General features: G+C 46.1%; 1 protein-coding gene across 2 annotated transcripts in view; it reads left to right on the plus strand.

Moving 5' to 3' along the window:
* The window catches only part of FRMD3 (FERM domain containing 3), a 263993-nt gene that overhangs the window by 174369 nt on the left and 67823 nt on the right, over positions 1–21801 (plus strand). For both annotated transcript variants that reach the window (XM_040963290.1, XM_040963291.1), the window contains exons 4-6: positions 11835–11913; positions 17591–17688; positions 19631–19754. In XM_040963290.1, coding sequence (XP_040819224.1) covers positions 11835–11913; positions 17591–17688; positions 19631–19754 — 301 coding nt within the window. The remainder of the gene's footprint in view (positions 1–11834; positions 11914–17590; positions 17689–19630; positions 19755–21801) is intronic.

Raw genomic sequence — 21801 nt, forward strand, 5'->3', positions numbered from 1 at the left:
GAGTGAGAGAAGGAGAGAGAGAAAAAAGCCAGGAGCCAGGAGCTTCTTCTAAGTCTCCCACACAGATGCAAGGGCTCAAGGACCTGGGCTATCTTCTGCTGCCTTCCTACATTATCTGGGGACTGGCTTGGAAGTGGAGCAGTCAGGACACGAACTGATGTCCAAATGGGATGTTGACACTGCAGAGTCTACTATACTATTACAGTGGTGTGGCTCTGAGACACACATTTTAAGGTAGAGTTTTTAGATAAGTACCTTTCCTCTTTGGGATGGGAGGTGTGATAAATGGCTAAATATATACCTCATACCATACAGGAGATAAATTCTCAGTATATTAAGATTTCAGCATATTTAATAATCCATGAAACTTTTGAGTAACACTTTAAGATTATTTTACAATCATGAAGGGCATAGAGCCTCCTAAGGGAAAAATACAACTGAGAAACAATAAGGCATAATGCTGACAAATCTGTGCAGAAACGAAAGCCAGAAGTTTTAATTTATTGACCCAGAATATTTGGTTTGTTCAGTGTGCAGAATAGATTCTCAGTAAATGTTTGTGGAATGAATGACAATAAAGTAAGTGGCTAACAGGTTGAAACAGAGGCAGAGTATCGGGAAGAACACTTGCCAAGTGTGGAATGAGTGTTAATATGCAGAATGCATGAAGTGTGAGGCCAACTCAGCAAGATGGACACAAAAGACTTGTAGAAGGAATAAAGGCAGTGACTTTACTCATAAACAGACACTTAACATAATTCACAGTGAAGAAAATACAGGTCAGAAGAGGGTATTTCTGTTTATGATAGTGAGGAAATTGTAGATATTGATAATATCCTGTTGGCGAGAGTGAAGGAAACCGTTCTAGTGAGAGTCTATAAACTGGTGACGCTATTTTGCAGGTAGATTTTGTGGCATCTTTGGCAGATGCCAGTATCTCTTGATCCAGCAAGTTCTTTCTATGACTCTCCCTAAAAACATATATTTTGCACAGGTGTATGTTCCTTGTATCATTGCCTACAACACTGAAAATTAGAAGCAATGAAGAGCTCAGTAATTTTGGCAAAGCTAAATTACTTGATATACATGCAATTATGAAAGAGAATGGCGGAGGGCAGTGTTGTGGTGCAGAGGATTAAGTGAATGCCTGCAATGCCAGCATCCCGTATGACCACTGGCTTAGGTCCCTGCTGCTCTAATTCTGATCCAGCTGCCTGCCATGTACGTTGGGAAGGCAACAGAAGGTGACTCAAGTACTTGGGCCTCTGCCAGCCTCAAGGGAGACTTGGATGAAACTCCTGGCTCCTGGCTTCAGTCTGGCTCAGCTCTGGCCATTGCATCCATCAGGGGAGTAAATCAGCAGATTAAAGATTCTCTCCCTCTCTCTTCCTCTTTTCCTTCCTGTTTGTAATTCTTAGCTTCAAATAAATAAATGAACAAACCTTTCAAGTAATAAAATGAGGCAGACGTGTAGTATTTATTGACATGGAAAGATTTATTAGATATATTGGTAAGTTTAAAAAAAATAGAGAAAATTACATACATGGGATGGGTATTTGGTTCAGTGATTAAACTCCTGGATCGGATTCCTGCATTCCAAATGGAGTGCGTGGGTTTGATTCCTGGCTGCAGCTCTTGACTCCAATTTGCTGTTAGTGCTAGACCCTTGGTGGCAGCAGTGGTAGCTGTGGGTAGCTGGGTTTCCACCATCCCTGTGGGGGATATGGATTGGATGCCCAGCTCCTGGATTTGGCCTAGCCCAGTTGCATCTGTTTTGGGCATTTTTGGGAGTAAACCAACGCATGGAAGCTCTGTCCCTCAAATAAATAAAAAGTAATATATGAGATCACAAATAGAATAATCCATTAGCATGAAAGCAAAGGACTGTTGTTGTATAAGTATATAAGTGCATATAAGAGGGACTGGGAAGAAATATACTCAGCTGTGGTGACCTCTGGGGAAAAGCATAAAGGGTTGAGAGGCTTCCCTGTTTCCCTCATTATGTTTTACTGAGATGTTTTATTATGAGAATATATCCGTATACCATCTGGTGATAAGAAAGAGAAGATAAAGGAGAGAAAATTTTGGGCAGAAAATAAGAAATAAAGAAAAAGGGGGAGGGAAAGAAGGAAGGAAGCAAGAGAGAAAGAAAAGAGAAAGAATGAATTTTGGCTCAATTGCTAAATCCTCAGCTTGCAAGTGCTGGGATCCCATATGGGTGCCGATTTGTGTCCCAGCCACTACACTTCCCTTCTAACTCCTTGCTTGTGGCCTGGGAAAACAGTAGAGGACCACCCAAACTCTTGGGGCCCTGCGCCCCATGTGGGAGACCCAGAAGAATTTTCTGGCTTCTTCCTGGCTTTGGATAAGCTTAGCTCTGGCTGTTGTGGCCATTTGGAGAGTCAACCAGTGAATGGAAGATATTTCTTTTATTCTTTTTTCTGTGCATTTAATCTGCCTTTCCAATAAAAATAAACAAATCTTAAAAAAAATAAGTTGATCAAAGTGAATCCTGTATTAAGTATTGGATATAAAAACAGGCTCTCTGCTTCATGCTGGCTAGCGCCTGTTTGAGGCCTGATGAGCCCAGCAGGGTGGTTCAGATCTCACTCTTGCCCTATTTACCAGACACTGTGTTACTGCTGAGCACCCCGCAGGGGCAGGGTGCCTGGAGATGGCTTCTGCCTCTACATCAGCGTCTGTGTCATAGCGGGTCTGACTCAGCCACTTCAGCAAGAGGCTGGCTGAGGGCCACAGGGCTTCCCCAGAAGTCATGACGACCTTCTGGGACACCCGAGATGGCGTGTCGCTCCTGACTCTGGGCGTGTGTTCTTGGATTTTAGATTTCTATCACATTGCTTGCTGTTCTGGCATTCCCCCTGAGGGTGTTTGCTGCTAACTGGTCTTTTTGGTAGGAGAGAGAGAAAGACAGAGAGAGAGAGAGAAAGACAGAGAGAGAGAGAGAGAATGTGCAACCCCATACTTGCTCATGGGGCCATTTGAGACACTAGACCCCCTATTTGGTTCCTGCAGGTGCTCCCATTGCTGAGTGTGTGGAATTTCTAGGGCCATCCTGACAACAGGTGAAATCTCTTCTGCTGCAGTTCTGGGGGCTGAAAGTGGGAAGCCAAAGCGCAGCAGGGCCCTGCTTCCCCTGGAGGCTCGGGGAAGGCCCCTGCCTTGATTTTTCTAGCAGTTGCCACTTGCCTACAACCCTGGCTTCTCCCTGGCTGGCAGCTACCTCACCCATTTCTGTGTCTGTGCTCAGCAGTCCTCTCCTGGCATTTCTCTGTGTCTTTGGGTCTGTGTCTTCTCTCGCTTTCAAAGGGGCCAGTCATTGGCTTTAGCGCCCACCCTAACCTAGCATGAGCTCTTCTTAATTACATCTGTGAAGTTACGGTTCTTAAGTAGGGACACAATCTGAAGTTGCAGTAGATGTGAGGGTTTTTTTGGGTGGTACGGAAGAAAGTTGTACAGTCCGCTACCTGAACAGCATCCTCCTAGACTTCTGTTTGGGTGACATTTCATTTCTTTACTTAGTGGCTCTGTCCTCCTGCCCCTGTTGCCCCCCTAAACCTGGTCATATGCTCCTGATGGTAAGTCAAAGCTTTGCATATGTTACCTTTCCAAATACTTGTAGTGGCAGTAATTCTTGTTTCTAGATCTATCGGGCAACCTTGCCCATTGTCCTCATGCTTAGACCCACACTTATGTAATCCTGTGCCCAACCATGAATCAGGAGTTTGTAAGGTATCTTCATTTGATTTATGGCCTTAATATGAAGCCATGCATCTATTTGATTTAGTTTAGTTTGCTGGTCCATGAGGGATGTTGGAAATCCCCAGAGGGTCCTGGGAGAAAGGCAGGTGCCTTGCCGCTATTTCAGTAGGACTCAGTCACTGCCTGCATGTGGGGGACAAAGCCCCAGAGAGAGCTTTGGGGTGGTGGTGGTGGGGGGTGTTGGATTAAACACAAAGCAAAAGCCAACTCTGCTTCGGAAGAAAACTGATTTCAGGAGGAAGAGTGTGACAGAGAGGGTCCTGCTATCGGAGATGAGCTGATGGTAACGATTGTTGGGAAAGAGACATCTCTCCAAGTCAGAGAGGGCAGTTGTTAATACAGCCTCCACTCTAGGTGGGAGCTGACTCACACCTGGCTCAGGTGTCAGAGTTCATGGTGGGGGGTGGGAGGGGAGGGAGCAATCTCCATCCTTTGGTGTCCTTCAGTAGGGGTGAAGATGGAGTTTGTGCTGCTGAGCTGTTTGAGCACCATTGGTGAGCCTCCTGGTGCTTGTGTTGTATATGCAGCAGGGATGTGGGAATGTGGGATCCCTCTGAGCTCTCCACGTCCTCCTTCTCAATCCTCCTCCCGCAGGACTGGCTTGGTGATGCAGCAGGGTAAGTCAGCATCTCCTATTGGGCACTGATCTGAGTTCCAGCTGTTCTGCTTCTGATGCAGCTCCCTGCTAATGTGTCTGGGAGGGCGGCAGCTGTTGGCTCCGATGCTTGCGCCCCTGCCACCCAAGTAAGAGCCTCAGATGAAGTTCTTAGTTCCTGGCTCCTGGCTTCGGCCTGGTCCATTTTTAGCCATTGCAGCTATTTGAGGGAGTGATGGGAGATATCTCTTTCTCTTGCTTGTCAAAGTATAAACCCCACCCAAATGGGTGAGAGAATGTCCATTTGCTTAGGAACAAAAAAGACAATGTGGTATAGAAAGGGCTTGGAGTTCCTATGCCTTTTTATGATTATAATATTAGCTACAGCAGGTCTCACACTGTCCCTGTGTTGAGGGTCTGTCTGCAAAACCAACCCTTTGCTATATCATCATGTATGCTATTTCCCAAGAAAGGCAAGGTTTAAGAGCTACCCCAGGGATAGAACTGGATCTACTACCCACTGGAACCAAGGAATGAATTTTTGAAATGATGTTGAAGAGGTCTTGGGGAGATGTTTCCTAACTGTAGGAAGCCAAAATTCTATGAGGAAAATTACGATTTTATGTGTATGAGGAAACTTCAACATGTTGGTAGAAACTGAAATTAAAAGTTAAGTTTATTTTAGTGCAGAAAATTGAAATCCATGCATTTCAATGGTCTTCACAAGGTTTATGGGAAGTGTGTATTATGAGAAATTTATGAATTTCAAAGTTCTTTTGCACCAGAATAAACTTATTCTTGATTTCATTGACCCGAACACTTTTGCAATGCCTTCTTTTGTGCTGTAAATTGAGCATTTAAATGTTCCAAAGATTCTTTACTGTGACCAGAGGAAGACGTCTACTTTCTAAGAAAAGCTACTAAGATTTTTCTGTCTAAAAATAAAGAATTTTTACAAATGTACTTGAGAGCCAGGGAGGGAGAGAGAGCATTCCCTTCCACTGGTTCACTGCCCAAATGCGTGCCACAGCTGATGCTGGGCCAGGTTGAACCCCATCCGCATCTCCCATGGGAGTGGCAGGGATCCATAGGCTTGAGCCATCCCCATCATTTCTCAGGGTCTGCATCAGCAGGAAACTGGATTGAAGAGGCAGAGGCAGGTGCTGAACCCAGCCACTGCCCTGTGGGACATGGACCACTGGCTGCTAAACACTTTGTACTTGGTTTTTAAAACATTTGAGAAAGGTAGTTACTTACAGAAAATCCTTCTTTTTATTTCCCATTATTTCCTTCCGGAATTCTGCTGAACTCATTATGTCTTATCGCCAATGCAGTTTCTGGGCAAGGACTGCATATGGAGCTGAGCAAGCCTGTCCCTGCTTTATAAGCTGTGGAACCTCTCACTTTGAACACGCCACCTAAGGGATGCTGCCACCTGTGAAGGCGCCACTGAGTTGCCCCAGGATCCTCTTGGCCTCCCTGCTGGCAGGGGGAAAGAACAGCTCTGCTGTCCTCAATATACATGCTGCTGGCTTTTTACAAGAGGATTTTTAAAAATTATTATCATTTCCCCTTCCGAGGCTGGGTTTTTCGGTTTGACTTTGATTTAGTCTTTCTCATCTTTCCCCTCCCATTTTTCCACCTCTACTTTTCTTGGTCTTTTTCCTGGTGGGGATGTTTATCCCATCAATGCACAATCTCATGTTTAAGAGAATACGTCATGTGTACCTGCCAAGGGCCCCCTGGAGCTGTTCAGGTGCCTTTTGGAGGTAAAGTGGCAGCTGACTCTGTCCCCATCCTCCAGGGAAGGAGCAGAGGAGGCAGGCAGCTTGCTCAGGATCACTGTGGAAAGTCTCCTTCAAAACTCAGTTTCTCAAGGCTGGTGTCATGGCATAGTGGGTTAAACAGCTGCTTGTGTTGCCAGCATACCATGGAAGAGCTACAGTTCAAGCCCTGGCTGTTCCACTTCTGATCCAGCTCTCTGCTAATAATGTGCCTGGAAGGCAGTGGAAGATGGCCCAAGTGCTTGGATCTTTGTCACCCATATGGGAGACCCAAGTGGAATTTCTGGTTCCTGGCTACAGCTTGGCTCATCTTTGGCCATTTTGGCCAGCTGAATAATTACACAACACATAGAAGAAAGCTTTTTCCATCTCATGCTGCTTTGCAAATAAACAGATCTATGTTCTTAACTCAGACACTTAAGGGAGGGGTTGATGTTCCTCCCAACCTGTGTGTTCCATCATGATGCTGAAGGCTGAGCTCCATAACAGAGGTGGACTGCAGTGGGGATCACCATGCTGAGCACAGTCGGGAGTGGATTATGTTGGCTCACAGACAGCTCCTCCTTTAGATGTCTCCATCTACTATGCCAAACATTTGGCACAGATAGGAGTCATTCCCCAGCCCCTTTGCCTGGAACGTAAGAATGAAAGGGCTCTGGGGCTAGCAGGTTAAGCCACTGCCTGTTGCACCAGCATCCTATTTGTGTTTAGTCCCTGACCTGGCTGCTCTACTTCCAATTCTTCCTGCTAATGCACCTGAGAAAGCAGCGGCAGTTGGCCCACCCCCTTGGTTCACTCTACTCACGTGGGTGACGTGGGTAGAGTTCCAAGCTCCTGGGTTTGACTTGGCCCAGCCCTGGCAAGTGAGGCCACTCTGGGAGTGAACCAGTGGATGGAAATCCTACTGTTTTTTCTCTCTATTTTCGTTGGATTTTCTAGGAGATAGTAAGGAGAGTTTCACCTGACTCCAAGTTTGTTTGAACTATGGAGGGAAGGAATGGAGATGGGGTTATTTTCTCTTACCCCTTAAATTGTGCATTTTTCTGAATAGCACGTATGATCTTCAAATGTCTTGTATGCTTCACATATTTTGATTTTAGATGGGTTTCTTCCACTTAGAATGTGTCATCCAAGAGGATAGAAGCTGCTGTTATTGTACAAACCTAAAATCATGCATGGTGCAGATTGGGTGCTCAACACATGTTTTTTTGATTGAGTGAACGAGTGCTGTTTCCATAAAGAGCTTTTGTAACTGACTCCAGAGTGCATGCGTTTGTTTCAGATGTTGAGCGTGAGTTGAAATACACAACTGGAAGTTCCTTGTCTTTTTTTAAAAAAGACATGCTTATTTATATGAATGGCAGAGTGACTGTATGTGTGTGATTATCTATCTATCTATCTATCTATCTATCTATCTATCTATCTATCTATCTATCTATCTATCTATCTATCTATCTATCTATCTAGAGAGCTGTCTCTTCTGTTTGCTGGATAACTTTCCAAATAGCTATAACTACTGAGGTTGAGCCAGAATCCTGGGACTCTATTTCCCACGTTGGTGGCAGATGCCCAAGTACTTAAGATGTATTCTACTGCTTTCCCAGGTGCATTAGCAGGGAGCTGGATTGGAAGTGAAAACAGCTGGGACTTAAACAAGTGCTCTGATATAGGGTGTCAGCATCACAAGCAGCAGGTTAACTCGTGCACCAGGACACTGGCCCCTACAAGTTCTCAAAATGTCCAGCTTCACAACCACTCTGATGAGCAGATCTCATATTAGCAGTCCATGGTACTGGGTGGTCATGGAAGACACAATAGAAGATGGATGATGGCAGAGGAAGCCAGAAAATGGGCGCTTTGGAAAGTGCCTTCTCCTGGTTTTCCTGTTGCCAGGGATCTCCCTGCCTCTGAAGAGGATCTGGTGTCATTGGCACTACGTGTAGATTTCTTCTGTGGTCACATCCCAGAAAGTGAAGGGGGATGTCAGAACTTAGTGACATTTTCTGTGTGACTTAGCCACAAGGTACATGAAAGGAAATGAGTGTGGATCTATGAACATCTCAGAATGAGCTGATGCTCAAACGGGGCACCAGATAGATTCTGAGCAAAGCCTGCTGGACCTTGTGCCTACTGAAGCACCCAACAGGTGGGATACATGTAGGGAAGCAGCCGGCAAGGGGCGCTTAGATCTGTTCCGGATGAGAAAACGTTCAGAGAACTGGGATGATTCTGTTCAAGAACAATGTGAACACTGGCTTTACATAAGGGGTGGACTCTCCATGTGGGAGAGGCATTGGAAGTTTCTGGGGCCCAGCGCCATAGGGAGGTGGTTAACATCCTCACCTTGCATGCGCCGGGATCCCATATCAGCACCAGTTCTAATCTTGGTGGCCCCGCTTCCCATCCAGCTCCCTGCTTGTGGCCTGGGAAAGCAGTTGAGGACAGCCCAAAGCCTGGGGACCCGCACCCATGCAGGAGACCTGAAAGAAGTTCCTGGCTCCTGGCTTCGGATTGGTTCAGCTCCAGCCGTTGTGGTCACTTGGGGAGTGAACCATCAGACAGAACAACTTTCCTCCTCTCTGTATATCCACCTTTCCAATAAAAATAATTAAATCTAAAAAAAAAAAAAAGAAGTTTCTGGAGCCTCAGGCTGTAAGAACTGAAGGGTAGAAATATTTTCTACACTCAAATTATTGCAAAATGGCTGCTGGGGGAGCTGCTTCTGGGTCTCAGGACCTGTGCAACTCCTGGTTTGGTGTGATGAGCTCAGATGCTCACTGGAGCCAACCAAGGGCCTGGAGTGAGGATGGGCTCTGGTTCCAGATCACCTACCACAACCTTCCATTTCTTGGCTTCCCTCCGGTTAGCTATTTTTCTATCTCCTTTAGGACATTTCCTCTGGAGCCCAGGATTCTAAGTCCTAAGAATCTGTATCATAGAAATAGACAAGTACTCAGGGATCTAGGCCTGAGGATGTTGCTGTCTGAGTTACAGAACTGCTTGAAAGGCAAAAAAAAAAAAAAAAAAAAATGTGGGAGCAACCTGAATGGCAACTAAAAAGGAAGAGCTGAGGACATTCTGATGTGGACATCCTGTGGACCAGCAGCCCAGTATTGTAGGAGTTGAGGACGTTCTGATGTGGCCATCCCGTGGACCAGCAGCCCGGTATTGTAGGAGTTGTGGACGTTCTCATGTGGACATCCCGTGGACCAGCAGCCCAGTATTGTGGGAGTTGAGGACGTTCTGATGTGGACATCCCGTGGACCAGCAGCCCAGTATTGTGGGAGTTGACGATGTTCTGATGTGGACATCCTGTGGACCAGCAGCCTGGTATTGTGTGAGTTGAGGACATTCTGATGTGGACATCCTGTGGACCAGCAGCCCGGTATTGTAGGAGTTGAGGACATTCTGATGTGGACATCCTGTGGACCAGCAGCCCAGTATTGTAGGAGTTGAGGACGTTCTGATGTGGCCATCCCGTGGACCAGCAGCCCAGTATTGTGGGAGTTGAGGACGTTCTGATGTGGACATCCTGTGGACCAGCAGCCCGGTATTGTAGGAGTTGAGGACCTTCTGATGTGGCCATCCCGTGGACCAGCAGCCTGGTATTGTAGGAGGGAGTTATTTCTATATTGACTGTCCTAGCGAGATAGATGGGATTTATGGAACCGCGAGGAAGGTAAGAGAAGCATGTGTTGGGGGAGTAGATCTTCGAGTATAAATGGCATTGTTAACAGTGACTGGAGAGCTTGGGGGTTGCACGAGGTAGTGAGGGGCCCTGAGAGACAGGGAAGAGGAGTAGACAAGAGTGGAAAAACGAAGGGGCTGGCCTGGCTGTCTGTATATTTTCTATCTATCAGTCTGTCTACCTACGTACTAATCTTCTGTCTACCATCTATTATATCCTTTGTCTGTCAGTGTATCTACATCTATCATTTACCTGTCTATTATCTATTAATCATCCATGAATTTATCATCTATCTTGTCTATGCAACCTATCCTATCACTTGTCTGTCTAGCTAGCTAACTATTATCTATCTCTACTCCATGGTTATGTTTAGACCTGTATTAATTTAGCAGACTTTAATAAAAGAAGCATCTCTTTTCCCTTAAACATTAATCCCATCTCTGTTCCTGTTGTTCCTCTCTTATAAAAACTGTCTGGATCTTTTTTAAGAAGATGACACACAGGTTTTATAATTTAAAAATCTGTACATATTCATCATTAAAGGTGATAGTTTTAACAAATCTGAAGGAGATTCAGGGAATGGTTCAAGAGAAAATGTTATGAATTGAGATTGGATTTCTGGATCATTATGAATGATGAATGGCTTGAAGGTCATTTGCATTTTTCTAAGTTGCTTCTTTGCTGTAGGCAAGATGTCCACGTTCCTCCCGATGCTTTAGAAAAACGTTTCCTTTCTTAAACCTAGGGAACATAGGTTTAAATAGGAGCACTCAGTTAAAATAGGAAATTTGCTAGTTCGTGGGGGAGGTACAGCACTAGCACTAATGTGTGTGTGTGTGTGTGTGTGTGTGTGTGTGTGTGTGTGAGAGAGAGAGAGAGAGAGAGAGAGAGAGAGATCACCTTCTTGGCTGAGACAGCCAGCGAGATGCTGCTGTGTTTTCTTGTGAAGTGGATGCTGTCAAACTTCTTAATTGCCTTCTCGATTGAATTATTCTCATTATACATTTATATTTGTTGCAGATGATTCTTTCTACATTAGCATTTTTGTTTATATCCGGACTAGCTCAGATACTGTAGAAATGGCTCGCGATTCTACCCCTGCCTTCTTCAAAGGAGTCTGGAAGATTTGGCTTTATGTTTACGTTTGGATGTAGACTCAGAGCTCATCCTGGTAGCTCTGCTGGCACAAACGGGCGTGAACAGGATGTCAGCCACCCATGAAAACAGAAATATTAATCACCTTATTTGTTTGATTTTAAGATTGTTCATTGTATAGGTACTTCACTTGAATTCATTTATTAAGTTAATATCAAAAGTATTTGTTTTAGAAAGAAGATATTGGAAGCCCAGTGGAATAGTATTAACTGGTTGTGGAGTTGTGGATATTTGACGCAATAAGAATATCCCAGAATCATAAACCTCAACTAGAATTGCACAGTTATTATCTCTGTAGAACTGAATAGTACTGTCTTGGTTCAGACAAACCAGAGAATGACAAAAGTGTTGATTTTCATATAGGTGATTGCCTACTATGCAGATAATTCAAAAAATCTACAGAGTAAGATCTACGCATGGCCGACTCTCCTTTTTTAAAAAATAAATTTAAAAACCACTTCTGTTTTTAATTCAAAGGCATCATCATTTGAGGGGAAGTATCAGGTGCAGTAACATCTCTGCCTCATGAGCCCGCAAAGCCTGTATGATGCTTATGGACCGTTTATCTGTCACAAGGGGCTGGGGAGAAGCCGATGAGAAAGTGTTTCATGCGGAGTAGTTGGGAGTGCAGCCAGGCTGCTTCTGTTCTGTGCTGGCTGGGGGCATCCTCCTGGCAAGTGTTTCCTTGGAGTTGTATTGTTACTGTCACTCTGTTTTCTTGGGCCCTTGCCCACAGGCCCATCTGTGAGGCCCCCTGGCTGACGTTCTGTGGGTATCTGAGTCCCTGGTCTTCTTGCCACATTTCTCATGCTTTTTCTTTGTGATGTTTCAGCTCATCCACCATATACCATGTGCTTTAGAGTGAAATTCTACCCTCATGAACCCTTGAAGATTAAAGAAGAGCTCACAAGGTATTTTCCATTTATTTGTATGTCTCCTGTGTACCTTTTCCCAGCCAGGGCCTGGAGTCCAGCCGGCCAGACAGGATTCCCGGTCCCAGACTGAGGACTCTACCCCAGCAGGTGCTGAACTCCGCATTTAGCTCCCAGTTTTTTGCTTCCATTTAATTGTCTGGAGATTGGTTTCAAATAGTTGTCACTGGAAGTGTAATTAACTGTGAAAAAAACCCAGAGGTTATGAGTGGGATGTATGCTCTGGAAGCATCTGAGAGTGGGGTTCTAAAAATAAACAGAAGTTGGCTGGATGTTTTGGTGGCTCCCCCCTCACTGGTGCAGCCCTGGCCTATCTCGTCCATGTTGTGCTGGGAGCGGCCAAGGTGCTTGGTAGAAGGGTGGGCGCGGCCAAGGTGCTTGGTAGAAGGGTGGGCGGGTTGTGCTGCTCTTTGCTGACAGAATGGCAGCCAGGGGAAGGTATCCCTGTACCCGTAGCCCAACTCTCTGGACGGATTCCCTTGCTGCTTTCCTAAGCTCCTCTTCCTGAGTTACCTTTGGCTGACCTGTGGGAGCTCTGCTTCCATAAACAATGTGCTGCTGACAGGACCCCAGGGGCTGGAGTGGCAGTGGTGGTTGGAGGTGAACACTGTCATGTGCTTGGTTCTTGATCAGGCTGTGATTTAGTGATGCCCAAAGTCACCGAGTATAATCAGCTCTCAGGATAATCTGCCTAGGTGCAGAAGCAAATGCCATTCTCCCTGCTCACTGGCCATGGGGGTGGGGTTTGGGATTCTCAAGAATTCTGCTTTGTACCTCCGTCTCTGGTAGCGCTCCATGGTAGCAGCGCTGAGAGAATGTGTGAGCCCATTCTGTGTTACTCATATGTCCACAATTGCCTGGAGACGTCTGTGCTGGGGAGAGGTGTGTGTGTGTGTGGGGGGCTAAACAGGAAGGATGACAGATGGTGGACATTTGACATGCTGTTGGGTATTTTGCACTCTGGCCTGCCTTTTTCTTTCTGTTAAAGGAACACTTCATGTCACGGATTGATTCCTCCACTTCGAAGTGTACACCTTAGTGACATGGAGTATGTCCACAGTGTGTGGTTCCAGAATATTCTCTTCTCCCCTGAAGCAGTAGTCCTGTGCCCCCAAACTGCCCCTGCCCATTCCACTTCTCCCAGCCATTGGCAACTACTCCCTTGCATGGACAGCCTACGCATGGCATGTCATTAGAAACAGAATCACATGGTGCTGTGGCCTTGGCTTGCTTCAGGTATAAAAACTGTTTTTTGATAAATTCATCTTCATTTCCTTGTCCAGATGAGTGAGACGGGGTGGCGGTAGAGGTGGTCCACTTAGAAGGTGACAGCAGTGTGATTTGGAAGAGCAGATAAAATACTAATCTCTCTTTCATCATCATAATCTGCTTTCTAATCTGGTCTAGAGAGTAAGCATTGAATATATACCACCTGATAAATTAAAGAAAGATTTTTTGTTGTTGAGCAAAGTCCCTTTTGAGAGTAAGAAAGCATACAGCTCTAGTTAAGGACTCCAGTGAACTGCCTCAGTTAAATTCACTAGCGGTTTTCTGCCTTGGACGGAATAGCTGTGGACAGTTGAATCTTTCCGAAGGAAACTAAAATAGTCCTCTGCCTGCCTATGGGGAGAAATGGGCTTTTCTTAATCAACACAGTCCTTGGAGTTCCAAACCAATTTAGAAACCAAAGAAATCCTTGAGTCCATACTGCTTAAATGCTCATCTTGATGACATTTGATTTTCTTCTTGTAAAGTTAATGTACAATTTGAGAAGTTGAGCTTACATTCATTGCCATGCTTTTGATAAAGCATGCTTCGGAGTCAAGACATGGGCATAAGCAAGGAAGTTTACAAGAGTGAGAGCAATTATATCCCTAAAGAGGATGTTGGAGATGTCTTTTTGTCCTTCACTTCCCTGTTTAAACACTCATCTAAAATCCTGATTCCTGGGTCGTCATCTACAAATACTATATGCGATTGAATATTACCAGAAGCGTGCTAATTTTAATTTTTAAAGTAAGAACAATCTCTAAATTCGTGTTCAGTAGAGAAGTAATATAATGAAAATGGTACAGTAAATTGTGTTTCAGACCCCTAGTGTTTTGTTGTGTAATACAGGAATGAAACTTTGGGGGAAAAAAAAGATGCATTATTGTTTTGGGAGCTCTTGCATTAGAAAATATGCATCCTAAATTTGAAACCATTTGGAAGGGTTGGTGGATTATGGTGACTCTACGGTAATCCCGCTTATGTCCAGAGCTCACTGACAGGAGGAGTGGCTGCGAATGCCGATGCTGTGAAAGCTGGCATCCGGAGTCCTGGCCCCTGGAAGCTTTCATTTTAGCCCTGATCTCTGAGTTGTGGGTTAAAATTCAGGCTCCCACTCCTCTGTAAATAGTTTCTGGGTCTCATGCAGTATCACCTGGGAATTCATCACAAACACAGATTCACGGCCCCTGCCCCAGACTCACTGACTCTAAAACCCTGGGTGGGAGAGGGGCACCAGAAATGTGTATTTTCATCATTCTCTTCAGGTGGTTCTGTAGCATTCCAGCATTTGAGAACTCGAAGGAAGATTGTATGTTCAGAAGTATTCATTTCCTGGGACAGGTGTGAAAAGTTCCAGTTTAGTGGTTTTTAGTCTGTTCTCAAGGATATGCCAACATAACCATGGTGATCTAATTGCAGAACATCCTTCTCACCCTTGTAGGTATAGATTTCCTATAAGCATCCTGCTTTTCTGCACTGCCCCTAGTTCCTGTGTATTCTGGACATTTCCTACAAGGCCACAATGGGGACTGACTGAGCGGTGCCCTTTTCTCCATCTCCAGTTCGTGCACTGATCCAGGGAGTGCCTCAGGCTCCTTCCCTAACACGTGCAGTAGTGTTCCTTTGACAAAATGCACCCCAAACCGAGATGGAACCGTGTGAGCAGCTGCCTTCCCCGCTGCTGCTCCTCCCAACCCCCACCTACCACCCCGACTTAGCTCCTCACGATGCTTTCCACCAAGAGCATCCTGTGGGCCACCTGGGCTGCCCGTGCCGGGTGCAGTACACAGTACAGCACAGGTGAGAAGTGAGGACTCCTGAATGAAAGCACTGGGAAGGCACTGCATCCACCCCAACATCCTGTGCTGCAGCACACCCGGCTTGCCGCTGCCCCGTGACCCTCACGCGTTAGTCATCCTCACTGGTAGCTCTACTTCCCAGCCTCTCCTGTGGAGTTGTGCCAGCTGCTCCTTGGAAGGCTGGGCAGTCACATGACCTGAACCCTGGAGGAGGGCATTAGAGTCCTCCAGGGAAACAGAACTGACAGGACATGGACACACACACACACACACACAGAGTTAAAAATTTGAAAAGTTCTGGGGCATATCAGGTTAAGCTTTCACCTACAGAGCTGGCATCTCATATGGGTACCAGTTCAGAGGCCCAACTGCTCTAATTCCAATGCAGCTCCTGCTAATGTGTGTGAGAAAGCAGCAGAAGATGCCTGAGTGCTTGGGTCCGTGCATCCACATGGGAGACCCAGAAGAAGCTCTTGGCTTCTGGCTTCAGACTGGCCCAACTCCAGTTTGCTGTGACCATTTGGGGAGTGAACCAACAGTTGGAAACTCTTTCTCTCTCTCCTCTCTGTAACTCTGCCTTTCAAATAAAAGTAAGCCTTAGAAAGAATGTGCTTAGAATGGTACTAATTTTTTTTAAGTTCATGGGAAGGCTCGTGAGTTTTCCTTTCCACTGTCAATGTCCTTTCCGAAGGCCCCTCATGGGTGTATGGAGAGATGATGAGATTTGCTGTGAGGAATGGGCTCGCATGGTTGTAGAGGCAGAGAAATCCTGGGATCTGCTGGCTGCGAGCTGGAGGCTGGAACCCTGGGTCAGGGTCCGAGAGCTGCTGAGCCGGGGTGTGAATTTCAGTGCATGGGTGAATGTCCACAGAGCAGGAGTGCTGACAGCAGGAGACTAATGTCCACGTGGAACACCAGGTGCAAGTGTACCTAACCTCCCTGTGCCTCACTAGATTAGATGGTGACCACCTGCTTGGCTCATCCATCAGATGCTAACTTCTGCGGACACAGTCTCATATTCACCCTGATGTCCTGTTGAACCACATGGCTCTGCATCCCACGGCCTAATCATGCTTACCCCTAAAATGACCTATTGCAAGGTAGTAACTGAGATGGATGATGGAGAGCTGTCCTTTCACTCTGCCCCAACCAAGAAAACAGAACCCTCTAAAGGAAGAGCAGAAGGCAAGTGTTTGCTGCAGTGGTGGACACCTGTGTCATACAGGAGTGCCTGGGTTCAGTGCTTGGTTCTGATATCTGACTTCCACTTGGTGCAACGTGCAGACCCTGGGAGGGTACAGATGATGGCTCAAGTACTTGGGTCTCATCGCCCATGGGGAAAATGTAAAAAGCATTCTTGGCTCCTGGCTTTGGTCAACCCAGACCTGCCCATCATGGGTATTTGGAAGAGTTAACCAGGGGTGGGGACTCTGTCTCCCTGCCTCTCAAATAAATAATATTTTAAAACACAAGTGTAGAAAAGAATCTACATACTCTCCTGAGATTAGATGGACAGAAACAATGTCTTGAGTGTTAAATAGAAATCCAGAGAGCTCAATTAGCATGGCAAACAGAAAGATCTTGGCAAAAACGATCTTGTTAGGACTGGCAGACTGGCGCCCTCTGGTGACCTCCTCTGGGGACTACAGTGTTTTTACAAATTTGGTTCTAACATTGCAGTATGCATATCTATTCCCGAATAAAAGGTGGGCTCCCAAATGAAACTGTTAAATATATTTTGACAACAGGATGCTGGATTTTCTACCATTCTCTATACCTGTAATGTCATGATAAACTTAGATAGAAGATTGATGGACTTGTGACTAGTGCTGAAGGACTACATTACAGGGGAAAACAGTTGGTAGGGGATGGAGGGGGATGGGGAGTGTGGCGGGGAAAATCCCTGAGTCTATAGAATTGAATCTTGAAAATAAAATAAAGTAAAATAAAAGTCATTGTAAGCCAGTCTTCTTGATTTGCTGCAAGAACTGGTCATACCTGGTCTGCCTTTCTGTGAGGTAACACTAGGCTGAATCCGTGCGGGGGCCAAACACTTCCTTGGGAGCTCCTGCCTTTCCCTTTGCTGCCAGGGGGCCCCTTCACCAGCCATTTCATGCCCCAGGTAGGCATATGACCTCACTGTTACTGTAGGTGTGGGTACTTGGCCAAGGGCAGCTCCAACTGTTAACCTCAGAACTGAGTCTTTTGCCACCAGTTGCTATGAGTCTGTTTGCTCCCAAGAAGCAAATGGGCTGGTGACAGTGGCCTTGGCCATCATCGTGTGGGAGTCCCTGTCCACAGCTCTAGCCATAGAGTCCTGTGGCTTGGCTTGGCTCCTTTCGTGCCTCTTGGCAAAGGCTAAGTAAGACTCAGCCCAGTTGGCTTTAGAAGCTGAAAAGTTCTGCTCAGCCCAGACACTTGAGGTTTTCTGAATCCACAGCCCCCCTCTCTGGGGTGTGGAGTCTCAGCTGCTTCTTTGAACAGGACAGGCTTCTGGTGAGCCCAGCAAATAAAGCATGGACAGCCCTTCTCCTTCCCTAGGTTTGTGCCAACCAAGACTCAGCATATTCTCGCCTTTTGTGTTGCAGGTACCTTTTGTACTTGCAAATTAAAAGAGATATTTTTCACGGCCGATTGCTGTGCTCCTTCTCTGATGCTGCCTACCTGGGTGCCTGTGTCGTTCAAGGTAAGTCTGACCCGAGCTCACCCACCCCTGCCTTTGTCGTCCCCTCCCCTCCATCTATACCAGTGTCTGTGATTAGGGGCCAGTAGCGACCTGGGAATTTAACAACAGAGCCCCTCTTCACCATCAAGCCACTGGGGCCCAGGAGGAAGGCTGAGCTGAGATGTCCACAGATAATTTGCAATCATGAAAGCACATGGCGCAAGATCAAATTCTGAGTCTCTTGCAAATGAGCTACGTTGTACTGTGTCACAAGAGGCTCTGGCCAAAGGCAGGGAGGTGTTCTGTGTCCTGAGCTTTGACTGTCAAGTATGGGGGCTAAGAGGTACGTTTGGGTATAGGAGGGGGGTTGAAACTGAGTGTAGAAAGTCAGGTGTCAATCAAAGGAATTATTCTGTGAATCTATCTTCCTTCCTTTCTTCCCTCCTTCCCTCACTTCCTTCCTTCCTTCCTTCCTTCTTTCTTTTCTTCCTTTCTCTCTCTCTTTCTTCTATTTGGGAAAGGTTGGTTGGTCATGTATGATAGGGTCTTGCTCATGTGTTTGTTTATTCATGGGTTCTAATGGATGACTTAGTGGTCAGCATTGCACTTCTAAGACCTGATGGGCTGTGGACTGGGCACTTGCTTCTAATAACTCCCTCTGGCTGCTCAGAGACAGATAGCTTGAAGATGCTTCTGTGCAGTCTTATGCTACTGAACAACAGGGGCCATTGCGAGAAATACAGGGCTTGGCAATTCCTTCACTGGCACCCTTGATTTTAGCCTCGTAGGCTATGATATACATGGTTGTATATCATTGGCTTTGAAGAATGATGGGCCAAATCTGAGTGCAGGCAGCTCCATCCAGGGAATCCCTAGACTCAGACAGACTATGAGATGCTAAAGAACCTTGAGAAAATCTCATTGTTTCAACCAGGGGTAGCACTACCTACTATCCTGGAAAAGTTTAGAAATACTGGGAGGAACATTAACTTTAAAAAAAAATTACTCTTATTTGAAAAGCAGATTTACAGACAGAAGGAGAAATAGAGAGAGCTTCCATCTGCTGGTTCACTTCCCAAGTGGCCACAGTAGCCAGAGCTGAGCTGATCTGAAGCCAGGAGCCAGGAGCTTCTTCTGAGTTTCTCATATGTGTGCAGGGGCTGAAGGACTAAGGGCATTCTCCATTGCTTTCCTAAGCTGTAAGCAAAGAACTGGACTGTAAGTGGAGCAGTCTGGTCATGAACTGGCTCCCATATGGGATGCTGGTGCTGTAAGGTGGAGGATTATCCTGTTGAGCTACTGCAACGGTCCAGGAACATTAACTTTTTCTACTTTTTAAAAAATGTAACAAATAAACATTTCAAACAGTGATGGCACACGGCCCGTTGTTTTGAAATATACATATGTTGTGGAGTGATTAAATTGAGCTCACTGACAGGTGCGTTAGTTCACATACTTGCTGTTTTTTATGTTATGTTAAAATCTGTTCTCAGTGATTTGTCAAACATACAATACATGGTTATTATTCTGCACAGTAGATCTGCTAATCATATTCTTTCTGTCTAATCGAGATTTTGAAATTTAGGGCTAACTTCTTGGGGAGGTGGATGTGACGTAGAGGGCATCATGAGTCTGCTCCTAGTATTTAGTGCCTGAAGGCTAGAGATACTAATTACCCTGTAATTCCTTGCAAAGTCTCAGTAAGATCATCTAGACCCCAACATGCCCACAGTGCTGTCCTGCACAGATAATGACTGAGGGTGTTTTATTGTACAGGTACCAAACACTTGATTGCCAGAGGTTTGACAAGCCCAAGTGCATTTTGAGTTTCCACTCCAGATACTCAGCCCAGAAACTTCCATGGGGACAAACACACTGGTCTCCTGGGTGGCAGGGTTCACCCCGCATACTCCCTACTCTTGATTTGCTTTGAATCCTTCTCTTTGCTTTCTGCTGGTTGCAGCTGAGCTGGGGGATTACGATCCTGATGAGCATCCTGAGAATTACGTCAGCGAGTTTGAAATTTTCCCGAAGCAATCCCAGAAGCTGGAACGAAAAATCATGGAGATTCATAAAAATGAACTCAGGTAAGAGGGGTAGACGTTGGTGGACAACGTGAGAGGCGAGGACGTCTTCTGCCTGCGGGAATGTGGAAGTGTGGTGGGAAACAAGAGTGTCCCTGATACGTGGGTGGACTCTCCCGGGGGGCGGGGCAGTATTTCTGGTGCTGTCAAGGACACCATATAGTTCCCACCATCAATGTGTGCCTCAGTGGCAAGGGCTCCCCGGGAGCCTGCTTATGATCCGCCCTGGTTATTAGAGCCGTACATCTCCCTGCGTATGTGGGTTTCTCAAAGCAACACCCAAGGTAGATAAGTTCATTTGGGGTTTGCATGGCCAATCCTAGCTGCGACCATGGCTGGAAGCACTGGCTCCAAGGACAATAAAATCCATCCCAAGGGTCCCTTGGTGGAGCTGCCTTCAAGATGGCAGATTTACTGGCCACTCCCCCTTCTGTTGGTTGTAGGACTTGGGGACTGTCCCCTCTCAGATATGGTGGCAGGAGTTGCAAAATTGCAGGCAATGTTCATGCTGTGCCAGACACTGTTCTAAGCACGCTGCACTGATTAGCGTCTTTAGTAAGCCATGGCTCTAGGTGCTCTAGTTACTGCTGTGTTGTAGAAGAGGGCATTCATGCTCAGAGTGGCTAAGCAGCTACCCAGAGCCACACAGCAAATAAGTGTGGGAACCTGCATGGGAATTTAGGCAGCTAGAGATTAAGCACTGTGGGACGCTTTCACACCGCACAGGCTCCTGGGAACAAAATGAAGCATGCAAAGAAATCATCACCTAGAATTCAAGTAACTCTGGTGCTCTAGTCTGTAGCAACTCCTTTTTGTAACTATAGAAAAATACATTTTGAGAACAGTATCAGTCATGAAGGGGGTTATGACAAATGTTGATGAAGAACTGCAAGAGTGGAGAGATATTTGTCTTCTGGGCCTTTGGTTGTTATAAAGAAGCAGTGTTACTGGGGCAGGAATCACAGGGCAATTAAATCTCAGGGGGTGGGGTGGTGGTAGTGGGGGGGAAAAAGTGCACAAACTCCCTGCCTCAGGCAAGCACTCCCCCTCCTGGTGAGTCTGAGAAAAGCATGCATGCACGCTGTAGGTAGAGACTCCACTTGAGATACAGGCGATCAGCTCTCAAAATATTGTACTGATTTAAGAAAGCCTCATATCTCACTCCCCTTTTTTGGAAAAATTTATTTATTTTTATTAGAGAGGTAGATTTACAGAGAGGAGGAGAGACAGACAGGATGATCTTTCATACTATGGTTCACTCCTCAATATGGTTTTAATGGTCAGGGCTGAGCCAGGTGGAAGCCAGGAGCTTCTTTAGGGTCTCCCATGAGGGTACAGGATTCCGAGGATTTGTGCTGTCCTCCATTGCTTTCCCAGACTACAAGCAGGGAACTGGAAAGGAAGTGGAGCAGCTGGGATGTGAACCCATGTGGGATGCTGGTACTTGCTAGGATTAGCCAATTGAGCCATCACCCTAGCCCTCACGTGCACTTTCTATGTATGTGAAACATTCGCGGCTCCTTTTGCATTGTAGAGACAAGTACATTAGAGGTAGTAGTGAATTTCCAGAATTCTAATGGAGGTGTTTGTGGTGTGGCATTGCCCTAGGGACCATACAGTGAGCACAGTTGGAGCAGAGTCGACTGCAGAGTGATAAGAGAGGAGCATAGGAAAGTGCTCCTTAAGCAGCTATGCAGGGCCCCAGGTGTCCAAGGTACATGATAATAGTGAACATGTTTTGGGCACTTACTGCATGTCAGATACCGTGCTGAGAGCTTTGCATGAGTCGTCCTGTTTAGTGCCTCCAAAAGGCAAGGGGAGTTCAAACCAGGACAGCCCTGTTGGTGCCACTATATGGACATAACTTGACATTCATAGGCATGCATGTATGTACCTCTGTGCTGGAGTCAGGTTGTTGGAGTGTTTCGTGGTGATCACCGTGGCAGTGATGGCCGAGGGCAGAGATGAGGAGGACCAGTTAGTGATTTCTACTTTCCGCACAAGAGACACCAAGGACCTAAGAAATGATGGAAGTAGGGCAATTTGGAAG

This window comes from Ochotona curzoniae, unplaced genomic scaffold (assembly GCF_017591425.1).
Source record: "Ochotona curzoniae isolate NIBS_2020 unplaced genomic scaffold, NIBS_Ocur_1.0 scaffold_3208, whole genome shotgun sequence".
NCBI lineage: Eukaryota > Metazoa > Chordata > Mammalia > Lagomorpha > Ochotonidae > Ochotona > Ochotona curzoniae.